Source organism: Trichoderma breve, chromosome 2, assembly GCF_028502605.1.
Source record: "Trichoderma breve strain T069 chromosome 2, whole genome shotgun sequence".
NCBI classification, from domain to species: domain Eukaryota; kingdom Fungi; phylum Ascomycota; class Sordariomycetes; order Hypocreales; family Hypocreaceae; genus Trichoderma; species Trichoderma breve.
The window spans coordinates 2,124,954-2,140,681 of NC_079233.1; the positions used below are offsets into that span (position 1 = coordinate 2,124,954).

The 15,728-nt window shown below is 50.6% G+C and overlaps 5 protein-coding genes across 5 annotated transcripts; 2 read left to right on the plus strand and 3 right to left on the minus strand.

Annotated features, from left to right (window-relative positions):
* Positions 1 to 60: 60 nt before the first annotated feature.
* Positions 61 to 1,848, plus strand: T069G_02880 (regulator of chromosome condensation (RCC1) repeat domain-containing protein; the record flags this gene model as incomplete). The annotated part of the gene is made up of 1 exon (XM_056170090.1): positions 61 to 1,848. The coding sequence occupies one exon, from the start codon at positions 61 to 63 to the stop codon at positions 1,846 to 1,848; it is 1,788 nt and encodes a 595-aa protein (XP_056030982.1).
* A 1,517-nt stretch (positions 1,849 to 3,365) lies between these two features.
* Positions 3,366 to 4,897, plus strand: T069G_02881 (protein-tyrosine phosphatase domain-containing protein; the record flags this gene model as incomplete). Its single annotated transcript, XM_056170091.1, has 2 exons — positions 3,366 to 3,744; positions 3,858 to 4,897. 2 exons carry the CDS (start codon positions 3,366 to 3,368, stop codon positions 4,895 to 4,897), a joined length of 1,419 nt encoding a protein of 472 aa, XP_056030983.1.
* A 1,002-nt stretch (positions 4,898 to 5,899) lies between these two features.
* Positions 5,900 to 8,920, minus strand: T069G_02882 (uncharacterized protein; the record flags this gene model as incomplete). The annotated part of the gene is made up of 3 exons (XM_056170092.1): positions 5,900 to 8,612; positions 8,689 to 8,754; positions 8,826 to 8,920. The coding sequence occupies 3 exons, from the start codon at positions 8,918 to 8,920 to the stop codon at positions 5,900 to 5,902; spliced, it is 2,874 nt and encodes a 957-aa protein (XP_056030984.1).
* Positions 8,921 to 10,791: 1,871 nt separating this feature from the next.
* Positions 10,792 to 13,882, minus strand: T069G_02883 (uncharacterized protein; the record flags this gene model as incomplete). The annotated part of the gene is made up of 3 exons (XM_056170093.1): positions 10,792 to 13,314; positions 13,494 to 13,708; positions 13,801 to 13,882. The coding sequence occupies 3 exons, from the start codon at positions 13,880 to 13,882 to the stop codon at positions 10,792 to 10,794; spliced, it is 2,820 nt and encodes a 939-aa protein (XP_056030985.1).
* A 411-nt stretch (positions 13,883 to 14,293) lies between these two features.
* On the minus strand, positions 14,294 to 15,609 carry T069G_02884 (prefoldin subunit domain-containing protein; the record flags this gene model as incomplete). Its single annotated transcript, XM_056170094.1, has 6 exons — positions 14,294 to 14,404; positions 14,465 to 14,590; positions 14,643 to 14,741; positions 14,797 to 14,908; positions 14,967 to 15,117; positions 15,561 to 15,609. The coding sequence occupies 6 exons, from the start codon at positions 15,607 to 15,609 to the stop codon at positions 14,294 to 14,296; spliced, it is 648 nt and encodes a 215-aa protein (XP_056030986.1).
* Positions 15,610 to 15,728: the final 119 nt, after the last annotated feature.

Sequence of the window (15,728 nt, forward strand, 5' to 3'; positions counted from 1 at the left end):
TACTCCGGTATTGGTTGTTGAGCATCTAAGCAGCAATACCTAGATCAGAGACCCGTAGCTATGAATGCCTCTCAGTCCGCCCTTCGGCGAGCGTCCCGTCTTCGTCTCTCAGCTCGACCACATCTCGCCACGAATCAGCGCCAATGGGTTCGATACGCCAGTGACTCAGCCGAGGGGAGGCCCAAGCGGCGAGGAGGGAAAGCCGTGGGATTTGCGGCTGTTTTCGCCGTGGCGGCAGTAGGAGCGTACTACTATCCTAAGCTCCAAGCTCGACTGAGCTCGGCTCCTGAAGCAGCCCAGCCAGGGTATCAGAAAGCTGACTTGGAATTCGAAAAGACTCGCAAGCACGCTGCCTCAAAGGAAGAGAACCGCGAGCTGATTAGCTCCCAGCACATGCAGGTGAAGAAAAGCTGGGAGCATCCCGGAGTCTATGCTTGGGGCTCGAATACGGGAAAAGTCATTGACCCTACTTCGAATGAGAAGAACATCAAGCTTCCCCGTAGAATATCACATTTCGACAACCAGCTTCTCCGTGACTTGAAGCTCACTCAGGATTTTGGCGCAGCCATCACGGAGAAGGGCGACCTTGTGCAATGGGGCTTGGGATTTTCCAAGGTAGATCCAACGCCGGTGACGACTCTGAAGGGCAAGGATCTTGCCAAAATTGAAGTATCAGAGGACCGGATTATTGCTTTATCTCGCGGCGGCTCAGTATATGCCATACCGGCCTCCCGTGATGATCAAGAGGGCGGCAAGAAGCTGGAGCAGGAGAAGAGCTCTTGGTCCCTCTGGTCTTCGTCTGGCAGCGAGGCTATCAGCTTCCAAAGCTTGACCCCGACAGGGCTCGGATGGGGTGAGCGCGTTGTCGATATCAGCAGCGGACAAGAGCATTGCTTGCTGCGAACTTCAAACGGACGAGTTTTCTCCTGTGCCTCGAGCGCTTCATCCTTTCCAACAAAGGGACAAATGGGCATTCCGGGCCTCACCTGGGAGACACGCCCCAAGGGGCGTTATGATCAACCACATGAAGTCACTTCGCTCAAGGGGTTTGATATCAAGCAAATCGCAACGGGAGACTACCACTCGGTTGTTCTAGATAAACTCGGACGCATCTTTACGTTTGGTGATAACACTTTTGGTCAACTTGGCTTTGAGGCCCAACTGGGAAGTCCTTTTGTCTCTACGCCTACCATCTTACAAACTCACAAGCTGTACGGAAGTAGTGGGCTGGTATCCAAAGTTTCGTCAATCGCTGCCGGTGGTTTGAATACCTTCTTCGCCTGTGAAGCTGATGTGCCTGACGTCAGCAACAATGCGGCCGGTGTCACAGCACCTTCGAGGAGATTGCCCCATAGCACGTTTGACATTTGGGCTGCAGGGCAAGGCACCACTGGCTCGCTTGGCACTGGCAAATGGACTCATGTTTCTCTCGGGCCTACCAAAATGAAGGGGCTTTCAGGACTCTCTGAGTTTGATGAGAGAAGCAATCAGCTAGTGCCTATCAAGATCAAGACTCTGAGCATTGGCGCGACTCACGGCGCCGCAATCATGGACAATGTGACACAAACTTCTGTGTCGAGCCGGTCCTCTGAGAATGAGACGTACTGGGGATCTGACGTGGTTTTCTGGGGAGGCAACGAACACTACCAGCTAGGAACAGGCAAGCGGAATAACTTGAACACACCTACGTACATTTCACCACTGGATGGAGACGCGGGACGGCACAGATTATGTCTGACACCTCGACAAACTGCCCGGCTAGGAGAAGGCGGCAAGGGCCGCAAAGTGACTCTAGAACAAAAAGTTGAATGCGGAAGATTTGTCACAGGGGTTTACTCTGCCGTTTGATGGAAGCAAGAAAAAGGGGGAGACGAAAAGCCATGTACAAGTATGGAGTGATGGAGAAAGTAATAATAGGTCGGGGCTCAGCTGATGTAGGATGTTGGATGCGCATATCCGCCTATTGCTGAGCATACACATACGGGATTTGTATTGGCTTATAAGTTGTTGGGTGTCACATGTCTCACATGGTGTGTTGAAACCAAAGATGGCGGTGCGAAGAACTAATGGTTGAAAAGATGAGGGGAAAAAAGGAAAGGGGAAAGGGAAAGGGAAAAGAGAAAAAGAAAGGGAAAACAAGGAAAAGAAAAGTTGATGCAAGGGAGTCGGAAGGGAAAAAACATTGTGGACTGTGCCTGAGATGCATGTACTGTAAGATATTATTAGGATGGATCGATCTCTCCATTATGATTTGCCCCCGTTTTGGGAACATTGAGTGATGTGCACACACAGACGCAGATGCAAAACACGCCGAGCCGAGCACAGTCACAAAAGGTGGCGACACGAGCTTCAGCTGACGCGAGCAAGCCTCTGTCCCAGGGCTGGCTGGATGACGCGCTCAGGAGGAGGAAGCGAATCAAATGACCACACCTTGAGTTTGAACAAAAATAACTGGCAGCGTCTTAGTGGTGGATGCAGCATGCAGGTACTGGGTGCACTTACACAAGTCGCGTGCTTGGAATCAACGCGATGCGCTGCGGAACTCCACTGAAGAAGTTGGCATCAATGTGACGGCGCTAATCCCGGCCTAGTGCGCTGTGATGTACATGTATATGCATGCATGCAATCAATATCCCAAGCCTGGCGCTCTTGGCCTGGTCAGATGTTTCAATCGCAACAGCAGATATATCATTTTTTTTTTGTCCTCACGGAGTGTTGTCCTTGTCCATCCTTATTACTGTTATTACTGTACCGGGGATTACCTACCGGGTGCCTACCGAAACTACAAGGCACTACTACTAATACACGTATGTACCCGGTGCTAGTATTACGATTCAATCTGGTACCTTCGTAAGCAATCCATCTTCGCTAAAGCATCGGGCAATCTTACAGCCCTCAGATTGCATGCATCAAATCCAATATTGGCTTCATTAGCAGGTACCGGTACCACTTCCGTCAGCGCCGCCTGCGCCGTGTGCTGGGAACCTCTACACCAGATCCCCTCGCACTTTCCCGCGATTGCATATTCCTCTTCTTGCCATCGCCTCCTCTTCCAGACTCCGGACTCATCATATCCTTCTTCTCCCGCTTTTTTTTTCCTCTTCTCTTTCACTTTCGCGCGCTCCTTGACAGAATCTTTACTTTTCTTCTTCTTCGCAAACCAGGTACATCCATACCTTTGATATTACTATTATTTTTCTCTGTCGCCGCTCTCACCAACCAAACCCGCCAACGATCGAAATCCGAAATCCAAATCCACGGCGACAGCGACAGCGACGGCTAATCCAGCACGCTTAGTTGTCTTCTTGGCCAAAGCCGTGAGAAAGGCAGCCGCCAGGGCTACCAAAATCTCCTCCCTGGCTGTCATGGATAAGATCCCCAAGTTTCGCCGGAAACCCAAACCTCCAGTCATCGAGACGGCCCTCGATCGCAATGCCGCCGTCGCATCGGAAAACATGAGCGTCAACGATTCGGTGCAGCGAACGCACCACAAAATGTCACCATTCAAGAGCTTGCGACTGCGAGGCCCGTCGAAGCGCGCTAGAGACAGTCCTCCTTCAGACCTCACTCCAACCACACCGTCAGCCGTCGTGGTGGCCCAGGATGGCATCCAGTCGCCGCCGAGGCCTACACGACCAGCGTCTCAGCCAGCGCAACACAAATCGCCGCCTGTGCAAGATCGCCGTAGGAGCGTCAACCAGCCGCCACCAGTTTTGCCAGCCTTCTTGACGCTGTCGCAGCAAGGTGCGTCATATCTCTCACCAAGATAAGCTAATATGCAAGCCGAATGCATATGCACGTCATATCTACTGGCGCTACAAGTACTCCCGCCCCGCTAACATCGCACGCCATTACAGACATCGACGTCAAATATCAGGAACTCACCTGGGCTGAGCGAGTCAGAGTTGCGCAGGGCATGCGAGACGACAACATGGGGGATGCACGATGGATCATCTACAAGCACGCCGATACGTACGAGAAGATGGATCGCTACATTAACATCAAACCCTGGGCTTATAACCGGGTCAAGCTTCGGGTCCCAGAAACCGAATTCGACTATGTCAACGCCTCTGCCATTACTCTTACGTCCCCGACTGACCCGAACAAGCCGCCGTTGCGTTACCTTGCCATGCAAGGCCCTACGGTATCCTCATTCGACCATGTCTGGCGCATGATTGCTGAACAGTGTCCCTCCCCCGCTGTCATTGTGCAGCTCACAAACATGATTGAGCTTGATGTGATCAAGTGTGATCAGTATTTCCCCATGGGCGATGAACTTCCCACAGGCGGACAGGATACCGTCTGGGGTGTCAACGACTACAATCTGTGGAACGACAACTGGAGGGCAGACCTCACCTTTGTTTCGGTGGAGGAGCTTGCAGGTGGCGCAATTGAGAAGCGCAAACTTCTCCTTCATGTCCAAGGGGAGAAAGAACCCCGCGTTGTCTGGCATTTCCTCTACAGACGCTGGCCCGATTTTGGTGTACCAACTTCAGATGACTTGGACAGCTTTCTAGAGCTAATGAAGCTATCGCGATCGTATTGCGCACCATCAACCCCACGCATTATTCATTGCAGCGCGGGTGTAGGTCGTACGGGTACATTTATCTGTCTTGAACATTTGATTAGGGAACTAAACGCAGGGTACCTGGCAAGATACGATTTGCCTATGGAGCGTGCCGATCTTGTCTTTCAAGCGGTTGATAGCCTCCGCCAGCAACGCCGCGGCATGGTCCAAGGCGAAATCCAATACCGGTTCATCTACCAAGTCATGCGAAAGCTCTGGCAGGACAAGTACGGCACTGTGGACGAGGAAGCCAGCAGCCGTGAACCAGCAGCTAAGAGACTCGAGGTTGCGAGTCCCTTTGCTGGCAACTTTCGGCCGGCAACAAATTAGCGATTTAACCGCGGCAGAGCAGCCTCGGACTTTACAGCCGCGATTCTGCGAAGTAAGAGCTCAGCATCAGCGGGTTGAGCGATGGGGTTGTCCTCACGCTTTTACGCTCTTCTTTGTCTTATTCTTCTTTGGAACTTTTTTTCTCCAACTTCACTTCAATATTACTACGCAGGGATGTCTTGACCTGACGCAACTTGGACATGAGGTTTTAATGGCTGCTTCTTTTTCCCTCTTCTTTTTTTCCCATGTCACCAACAAAGGTGGCAATCAACCTTGCATACATTTCTGCTTCTACTATTATCTTGTAGTCCTTTTTTACCCCTTCTTTTCTTCTTCTTGAGTGGTACCATTCTACTCTATGTTATGGTCTCCCATTGTCGGAAACCTCGTATCACGAAGTCTTCATAGAAGGATCACAGTCGGACATACAGCATTCGGGGCATGAAGCGAAACGGAAACCCCGGAACTAGCATTGATTCACGAAAGGGTAATGAAGAAACAATATGCCCTTTCTTTCTTGTTTTTTTTCCTCTTTCATAACATAGCGATGAAACAACATTATTACGGGAGACGTGTTGGAGATTGTACGTATATAGATACTGAGAGCAAAAAATCGAACTAAATGCATGAGCGAAAGGATAAACAGACAGACAGACTACCTCCCGACTTTGGTATTAAACTCCACGATGTGTTCGTTTCCCTTCCCCATTCAGTATATATACTTCATTAAAACGTGGTCTTTCCCTTTCCCGTATGGGTCCAATTCTCATATAAATCAATTTTGATCCCGCACCAAAGCATTATTTTTATCCCCTGTTCCCCTGTTGTACGACCGACTACAAGATTCTTTGTAGATTGAAACATAGGAAAAGAACGCGGAGACAAAAGAAAACAAAACAAAACGTTGGATGGATTAAGCGAAGTATGCAGTTGTAAGACAAACCCAGCCTATTGTAAACCTGCCCGTGTACGAGGTTCCCGTGTACAGAATAACTCGCCCTCTTAAGCGCTGACAGTGACAGTGACAGTCTCCTTCTCCTGTTGAGTGACAGTAACTGTGAAGAAGACCGACACGGTAGGAGTCCCGTTGACGACCGCGGTAGTACGAGGATTGCTATCGAAGCTAGGAATGGCAAGCTCCGATGGGGCAGGATCGTTAGGGATGGGGATGAGGACGAGGCTCGTGGGGTTAGGAGGGGGGAGAAACGCAGAGACGGGGGCCGAGGGGGGCGTAATTACGGGAGCGGGCTGGCTGGTCTTGATGGTTTGAAAGGTTGTTGGTGCTGGCGGCGGCGAAGGAGGAGGAGGAGGAGGAGGCGCCGCAGAGCTGGTAGCGGCAGGTGGAGGGACGACGGGGTCCGGAGTCGGCTGCTGAGGCTGAGGTTCAGGAACAGGCGTCGACGTAGGCTCCTGAGGCACAACTGGAGTTGTCGAAGAGGCCGATGTAGTTGCAGGCGGCGAGGGCGGCTGATCGCTGATGGTGATAACAGTGGTGAGAGTTATCGCCGGAGGATCAACCGGGTCGTCACTAGGGGCAGCCGATGTAGGGGCCGGCGTGGGGGCCGGCGAGCTGCTCTGAGGTCCGCCCGTGGCACCGAGGATGTTCTCTGCTTCAGAAGTGTCATGACATCCCACCGAGACGCCCTCTGTAACTGTCATTGGCAGAGCAAAGCACTTCATTCCCGGGATGGTGCATGCCTCGAGTGTGAACGCCCCGTTGGGGCCGCACTTGGCAAGCTGGCCGTCGATGCAAGCCGCTTGGGAACCGGTGCAAGCAGAGTTGGGGGTCAGAGTCTTGAAAACACTGTTGTACTGCTGGGCTTGGGCGAGATTGCTTGCAAAGACCTGAGCCGGAACGGTCGAGGTGCCTGTGGGGAAGGTTTCGAAAGCAGTAGGGACAGCAAGGTCAGGTGTTCCCGTAGGCTGAACGGTGACAGTAGCTGTGAGTCTTGTCGTAGACGTGGCCGTTGTTGCAGGAGGTGGGGGCGGAGGTAAGGCTGACGATGACGGGGAGGCCGCAACGGTAGATGGCGCAGAGCTCGATGAGGAGCTGGAAGTAGGGAGCTCAGGGGTAGGGAGGAATACAGGCTTTGTCAGGGTGGACTGCTGTGTGCTCTCCGATTTTGAAGCTGGCACAGTGGCAGCCTGACTGGAAGTGCTAGCCTTAGATGAGGTTGAACCTGAAGTTGACGAGGCTGTGGAGGATGTAGAGGTTGGGGGCGCCGTGACTTCAGTTGGGGTTGAAGAAGTCAAGAACAGCGCTTCGCTCGTGGCACTTGTAGCAGCGGTAGGCGGGATTGACGTGGAGCTAGACGATGTGTCACGACTTGAAGCAGTCTCTGAGGTTGAGGCTGCGCTCGTTGGCGACTCAGCTGAAGATGTGGTCTCGGACGTTGCAACAGTAGTTCCAGGGCTGGTAGCACTTGAAGTCAGGCTACTTCCTTCAGTGGATGTAGCGGCCGCACTGGTAGTAGAGTGAGGTTGAGTCAGACCTGTAGAGTCAACTGCCGGCTTTGAGGGGATAGAGCTTGTAGTAAACTCGGCAGCAGTGGTTCCTGGGGCCTGAGTCTGCGATGCCGAAGTAGCTTCTGTAGTAGGAGAAGTGGCTTCAGTAGTAACAGAAGTACTTTCAGCAGTAGAAGAAGTGCCTTCAGTAGTAGCAGAAGTACCTTCTGTGGTGGAAGGGTTAGACGGAACTGTCGTGCTGCCAGCACTTGAGCTCAGCTGCGTCCGGCTAGTAACACTCGTCTGCGTTGTCGGAGCTGTAGTCTCGGAGACAGGGCCAGTCGTCTGAGTCTGGGCTACCGTGGTTGAAGCAGTAGTGGCAGGCGCGGTGTTTGTAGTGGCCGAAGCCTCAGTGCTTGCAGAAGAAGCGGCAGTATCAGTAGTCAGAGGTGCAGTTGTAGATTGTTTAACTCCGGTTGTCGCCGTCTGAGACTCTGTGTTTACAGTAGCAGAGCTTGAAGCTCCAGATACAGTAGTTGAAGCACCTGTTGATGCTGTCTGAGAAGTTGCCTCTGCCGACGAAGGCTTAGCAGAGGTTGTCGTTCCTCCAACAGAGGTTGTCTCTCGCACAGAAGTTGTTGTCCCTTCCACAGAAGTTGTTGTTCCTCCCACAGAAGTTGTTCCAACAGAGGTTGTTGTTCCTCCCACAGAAGTTGTTGTTCCCACAGAGGTTGTTTCTCCCACAGACGTACTATGGGCTGCGGCCGAGGTAGCAATATTGGTAGAAGTGCCAGCGACGGTGCTAGATCCCTCTGAGGAAGCAACGGTGGTAGCTTTATCATCCGGGAGCGCAATTGTCGTGGACTGGTCAGCCACATGGCTAGTCGCACTTGTACTGGCAAGCTCGGTAGAAGTAGCTGGGGTAGCACTCGTAGTAGGAATGCTAACGGCAGTACTGGCCGTAGTTGGAACAGAAACTTGGGTAGAAGTCTCGACAGCACTGCTAGACGTAGTCGGTGCGGCGACCGGAGCCGACGTTTCGATGGTATTGTCAGCTGGAGCACTCGTTCCGACGGCTGCAGTGGTTGAAGAGTCTACAATCGGGATGACCGTGATTCCTGGGGCCGAAGATGTGGCTGGAGCTTGGCTCTGAACCTGAGAAGGTGTGCCAGAGATGAGAGAGTCGGGTATATCTACTGACGAGCCCGTCAAGGTTTGAAAGATGGGGCGAGGAGTCGAGGCTGAAGACGCAGCGGGTTCAGAAGAAGGCCTGAAATTAAATATGTTAGACATGTATATTTTCTTTACTATAAGCCTTCTCCTTTTATCAGTTCAAAGCGACTTACCCTGCCTGATTAGGAAGTGCCGATGTCTGAAATACGGCAGTTGTGTCAGCCCGCGCAACGTTGGGCCTACACAAACACAGAAAAGAGTTAGCATGATGCAAGAGTACAGATAAAACCATGGTATTGAAAAGACGTACATTCTGGCTCTCAAGCGCGGCAATGGACCAGCCTGTGCAGGCTGAGCAACCAAGAACATGCCCAGCGAGGCGCTGAAGAGTATATCGTAACGCATTATGAGACTTTAGGAGAGAGATCGCGCAGCGATGAAGTAGAAGAAAAGAAAGTAGAGAGGGGTTCGAATATAGTAAAGATCAACAATCGATGCAGTTTGCTATACCATCAAGTGTGAACAAAGGATTGAACGATGATTGATAATAATTATGCGTGTTCAACACACAAGAGATGGTTGTGTGCGGACTGTGTCACGATGAACTTGACAAAGAGCGAAATAAGACGATTCAATAGACGAAAAGCAAAAAAAGGAAAGGGGGAAAACAGATGGTGAAAAAGGAAAGGATATTAGATAGAGGCAGACTGAAAGCCCTAATAGCAGTGAATAGAGATGGGAAGGGAACGTGGTAACTCAAACAAAGGCAGCAGACAACTGCAAGTGAGCGTGATCGGCAGACAAATAAGGAAAGGGTAGAACCTCAGAGAGAAGAAACTGAAAGAAGAGAAAAGAAAAGAATGGAGAAAAGAGATGACAGTAAGAGAATGAATGAGAGAAGTGGTGGGAAAAAGGAACCCAGGTCAACCAGAGCACCAGAAACACACACACAAGAGACACAACATGCAACGTTAATCATCAGATCGGGAACCAAGAAGAAGAAGCATTGGGAAAGGATCGCCCCGTGTATTATGTATCCGCCGCGAACAAAGAAAAGTGAAAAAAAAAAAAAAAAAAAAAAAGAGCCCATCAAAGCGTTTCCGCCTCAAACGATAGACGCGCATGGTTCAATGGCCTTCGCTCCCCCCCAATCCCAATCCCAGCATCAAAGTAAGTCCTCGTAAACGTCTCCCCCAGTCGAACCAGGGCCTTTCGCTGCAGCCTCCCGCCTAGCAAAAAATCGCCTTCACGCTCGCCGTCTGAGAGCTCTCGGCCGCATCCGCGCGGTTGGTCACCGCAAGACCCCCAAGAAAATACTGGATATTGGATGTAACTTGCTCGAGCTGCTGTGCAGCCGCTGTCTGAGCCGGCGAGGCGTGCTAGCCTATCAGCGCCGCCCCACCGATGCCACCTGTGGCTCAGCACCAGGGGGAGGCTGCAACGGTAGGCTTGGATTAAGCGCCAGTCACTGGCTTTTGCATGCCTCTTTTCCAGCGGGCTTGTTTCGTATTACACGCGCCGACTTTGGTGGTGAGGATAAGCTGGTTCGTAGCCTGGTTTTCGTTTTCTTTGTACCATCTTTTACTCTTTTTGTGGGTTCCTTTACTTCTGTTCGGATGTGCGTCCCGTGAGCATGGCGTGGTTTCAAAGCATCCACTGTCAAAGGCACTCGTTTGCTTATTCAAACAGCCAAGTCCCAGCCTAGCAAACTGTTTCAATTCTCTCCGATCCATCAGATCAACTTCTCTAAAATGGCACAATTTTATTCTCTCTTGCTTGTGCATTTTCTTGTATTACATCTACCTTGTTTACCAATGTACTTTGTACCACCCGCTGAGCTTTCCAGGTCGGGATCTGTACACCAATCGGAAGCCCATGCGACCCCCTGCACTCTAGATTTAAGATGAGACTACGATAGCCGCTCGGCCTCAGAATAGAAGCAGCAGAAATTAGACTACCTGACCTGGTAGTACCAAATGGCCAAGTTTTGTTAACCAGTTACTAATATGTCCACCTTTGTGTTCCTGCATGTATCACCCAAGGCACGATACGATATCTACTTTAACCTCATATGTGAGTAGTGTTAATTCTACCATCTATTCTCCGGGATGATTCACAGGCCCCGGTTCAGTTCCCACCTTTCCAAACAGGAATATATACAAATCATAGAGTGCTAGCTTCATATACTGTCGTCAAAGCCGATTTCTCCTTGCAAACGCCCCGATACCATGCTCCCTGTTTCAAATATTGCTTACATGTAGATTCCCTGGCCCAGCTTATACATGGCTTCTCCATTCACTGCCGCGCTCCACCTCAGCAGCCCTGCTTGTATCTTCTGTCCGTGAGAAGCGCACCCGCTCCAGCACGCGCGCCAAAACATGAAGAGATTCATCTTCTTGCATATGGACGTACGCCTCCACAGCCTCCTCGTCAGGCCATGTCCAGTTCAACCCAGCCGCGCCAATTGCTTCCCGCAAAGACTCCACCACCCCTGGTTCGAGCATCGGCTCGGCCAAGAATCGAAAAGCGCAGAGTGTCTTCACAAAATCAGCATACGGCGGCGGCTCGTCCAGCTCCGATAATGCGTGAACCACGTCAGGCTGCCCCCACACCATGATTAACCAACTAAGCAGCTTGACCATCTGTTGAAACTCGCCCAAGTATGCCAAGGAAATCATATACTCGTAAGCGTGCTCGCTTCGAGCTGGGTCCCTTCGCCACATCATCTCATCCAATGGTGCCACTTTCGTCGTACCCAGTAGTCGCCGGCTTTCTCTTTCATATGAAGCAAGTTTGTCAAACAACTCATTCATCCGCAAAGCGGAAGACCGGAAGTGGCGAAACACGCCAAGCGCTCCCGGTCTGTTATCGAAAGTATCCCATTGCATAGCATCCCTGTGCCTGGATTTCTCGTCGTACAACGCCCACAACGCGTGGTCTCTAGCCGTCGGCGAATCAGATTCCAATTCGGTGGAAAGCTGTTCGAGTTCGCGCTTAGCTATCTTTCGTATGGTCTTACTGAACTGTATGAATGCGGGGAGTGGAAGACCATCAGGTCCATCAAGTTTTTGCATGACATGGAGAGATAGCTTGAGCTGCTGGTAAACAACTATCCTCAACCCGTGATGGTGTTGTGATAGGTTTTTCAGAATCGTTCCCCAGATGAAATTGGACCACTGTGTCTGGTTGGGCCCTAATCGCTGCTCTGCCAATTCAATAGCCCGTATCATGTATTTTCTTGCTCGTTTGCCCTCTTGTCGTGTCATCACTTGGATATATGCTGAGATGAGGCCAATGGGCACCTTCTTCAGAGCTTGGGCATCCATCTCTTGAGATACCAGACGATAAAGAGCTCCAGTTCGATCGAAATCGTATAGATATTTCCGCGCCATTTCCATTGATTCGGTGTTGGCCACCAGGATTGCAAGACAGTTACCACTTGGACGAATACCATCCAGTAGCATCCTCTCGTAAAGCTGAGAGACACTTGGCGGGCGAATGCGAGCCCTTTCAAATTCGGTGAGATTGGCCTCCTGAGGAGTAGGGAAGTTTAAGGCTCTGTCACCAGGGAGGGCTCTTGTATTCTCGTCGGCTTCTCGCATCGTCAACTTTTCAAACATCGCGGTATACTCAGCTAAGCCGAGTTCAAGCCCCTCTTCGGGAGGATTCTGGAACCTCTCCCAAGCTTCTTGTGCATTGCGCGTAGCTCTGATGGAAGCCTCCCATAGGCCCACCTTCCGACTCCTCGCCAGCGACACCCGTTGCTGGATAGTCGGTGTACCATCCGGAAACATGCCCTGTAGGATATCAACAGCGTCATCGTGCGCGTCCTTTGCGAACCCAGCCTCTTGCATCAATACTCCCGCTCGCACGGACCGGCTCCAGCTGTCTTCGGGATCCATCTCTTCATCCATGCCATCTCCAGGTAGTAAATACGGGGGCCATGTAGGCGCGTGTCTAACCGAACTGTGTATTTCGACTTGGTTTTTGGACATGCCTGCCAATACTTTTCTAATTGCACGGAAACCCTCCACGTCTACCAGCAGCTGCCGTTTCAACCTGGAAGAAACAGCAAGAAGAATTCTCTGTGCTTCCCAAAAGAATGAATTTGGTGATGACTTCTGAATCGAGTGTCTGCGGTAGTCCGAACCAAACAGTCGAAGGCCGTGGTTAAACACCAAGCATTGAGCTTGGTAGATTTCTTCCTGTGGTAGGGATGATTCCGCTAATGTCTCGATATATTGAACAGCTAGTTCTCCAAGTTTGACCGTGTGTCTAGCATCAAGCCGTATGCAGTGGTGCGCAAGAAGGGACATGACGAAATTGAAACTCGCCGGTCCATGTGCCCGCTTTGATCTCTTGGTCCGGACGCTTGTTCTATCCGATTCGGCTCTCATCACATCCAGATATGAAGAGCGACAATGGCTAATAAGACGATCGAGAGTCTCGAGCCTGGTGAACTTAGAAGATTGCCGGAGGAGAAAGTGTAGAATAAATGGTGGCTTATATGAATCGCGCTCAAGAAACCTTTCGCAGCGCACGTCATCTGTCTTGCCTTCGAGAATATACAGATAATAAGCCAAGTCAGTATGTGAATAGCCATTTCGCCGTGCGACGTCCATTGCCTTTTCCCATTCTTGAGAAGATGGAAGGAGATCCAGAAGCTCATTCTGGCGAGGTTCTTGCGATGCTGTCTTGCGAATGATCATCTGCAGCAGGATTATTGGAAGACGAGCGCTACGACTCGCAGCAGCTTGTATCCTCCAACTCTCGGTATCTTCATTGGCTTCCAGTACCCGCTGCAGTAGGAAATTAGGTGATTTATAACGCCATGATGTAGGAGACGTAGAGGAAAGCCCAGCTCTGCGACGGCGGCGTGAGGGAGAGGACGGCTTCGACGAATCTAGAGAGCTTTGAAGTGTGTTGGTTTCGGTGGGTTCGGCATTGGTATCTTTATGCTGCCCATGTTGTGAGGAACTGTTTGTAGGAAATTCATACTGGCTAGTTGGATGGTTTTCGTAATTATGTGTGGGAGATCGAGGTGTGTGTCTGTAAAAGCCGGTCGATGTTGTAGCTCGCGGGATGCGTCGAGCGGATTGCGCTTCAAAAATACGGTCGTCTTGGTCAAATCTGGAGATTCTTCCGGCCTCGCGCCCAACAGCAATAGCGGCTTGCGATGCGAAAGTTCGTCGGCTATAAATTTGCAACGGCGATCCATGGACCATCTGCAAAAAGGCAAATATGAGATGCCAAACTCCCCTTCGTCGAAATTCATGGGCACTTACCAAAGATGGATGGAACAGTTGGCGCGGCACCCGCCGCCTTTGCTCCAACTCCCGTGTTGCATTTCTGAGCATTCCTCCTCATATCTCCAACACGGCCAGCAAGGGTCCGTTGAAGAGGCCTCTGTCGTGAAAATTGGGCGGTTGGAGGGAGTAGCTAAAGCGCTGTCGCGAGTCTGCCAAAAGTTCAAATTCGGCCTGCCATACAAATGCAACAATCGGGGCGTGCCCAAAAGTGGGCCTCTTCTATTATGGGGTAGACCGGATAGAGTCCTACTAAAGTAACTGTAGTCAATCATTCATCAAGCCTCATGAGGTAGCTTGCGATCAACTTTATCGCTGGAAAATGATCCAATTTCAACAAATCTCTAGAAATCATCACACAAGATAGAAAAAACGCCCAAGTATTTTTTTGCACCTATATAAAAGTCACCTGTTGGAATAGGGCTCCTCGTGGCCAGCCAGAAAGAAATTTGAAACCTTTCCAAAGTGTCTATTACGCATCACTGTCCTTCAGTTTCTTCTTCTCTGCTTCTTCCTCTAATTTCTCTTTTCTCTTTTGTACTACCTCCCAGTTGTAAACCCTCGCAGTTGCAACCTCCATGGTCTAAACACATTGTCAGCAACCCAACTAAACCAGCTTCTCAAAGGCCAAGAGGCTACTCACGGTAATCTGCTCTCGGAGAAAGTCCAAGTCTTCCTCGCAGTTTGCCAGGCTTGTTTTAGCGGCTGAGAGTTTGGAGGTTAATAGCGTCTCTGCCTCATCGACTGGGTAAGACAGCATGACATTGGCCTGTAGTACAGTCAGCTTGACAGCCCTAGTTTTCCCAGCACGCCCATCATACCCCTAGCCAAATGTAAACCTCCTCAGTCGGTGGGATATTTGCTCTGGCATATAAAGTATCGTTGAGCTCAAAGGTTGTCTCAATGGGATCGGTCTCCTCCTAAACTCAGGCATGAGCAAGCCGTTTTCCTCGGAATTTCTTTGCAAAGTCGAACCTTTCGCAGCTTGAGGAACTGCACGGTATCCAACGTCTTCTGGATATCAGGAATCTTCTCCCTCAGCCCCGTCATTCGACGTTGCAGGTTCAGCTCCATGAACTGATACTTCCTACCACGGGCTCATTAGCCCTTTTGCCATGGCAACAGTCCAAATTGTCGCAGCTCACGAGATCATTTCTTGGAAGTTCCGAAGTGTCGGCTCGACATCATCCCGGGTTGATACGTAGTCCTCGACCTTGTCGACGAAGGGAGCGTAGGGAATTCCCCTTGGGTTGGTCGGAGTCTCATCTTTACCACTGCGCCCAGCTGTGTTAGCACCTTTGTAGATCAAACGTCAGCCCTTTACTGCCGCTCCACTTGCCTTACGACTAGCTGTTTTTCTGAGCTCGCCATCTTTGCTGCAGTGTGTCTCTCAGCGCATAGAATTGGAGATTTTGGACACAACTCCAGGAGGTCATGCCGCCATGGGACAATTCGCAGGAATAATAGTGGGTACCTCACCTTCGGTGAGGTGAGGGGCAGATGGAGGGGTTCCTTTACAAGAATAATGTCACAAATATTTTACATAGCCAAAATGCAGGGTAAGTCAAGGCCCATCTACTTGTCCAAAATCAAGATGTGCTCTATTCAGGCCATCATTGTGCCTCACGGAAGATGATAAATTACATCAACAAAAAAAAACTAAATGGAGGTAAATTTTTATATGGCCTAGCCATGGGTCTCCATCTGGAGCTCCCTTTGTCGTGGTATATATAGCTTACGCGTGAGCCATAAATCACTGCGCAGTCTCTGATGCATAACGTTGAACATGATGTGAGCGTTGTTTTCAAGTAAACCTCCTAGGAACGATTTCTTACCATGACTCTTTTCATGGGTAGACTGTACTCGATGGTAGGCAAACTTTTATCTTATTCTTGCTAAAAAAATAT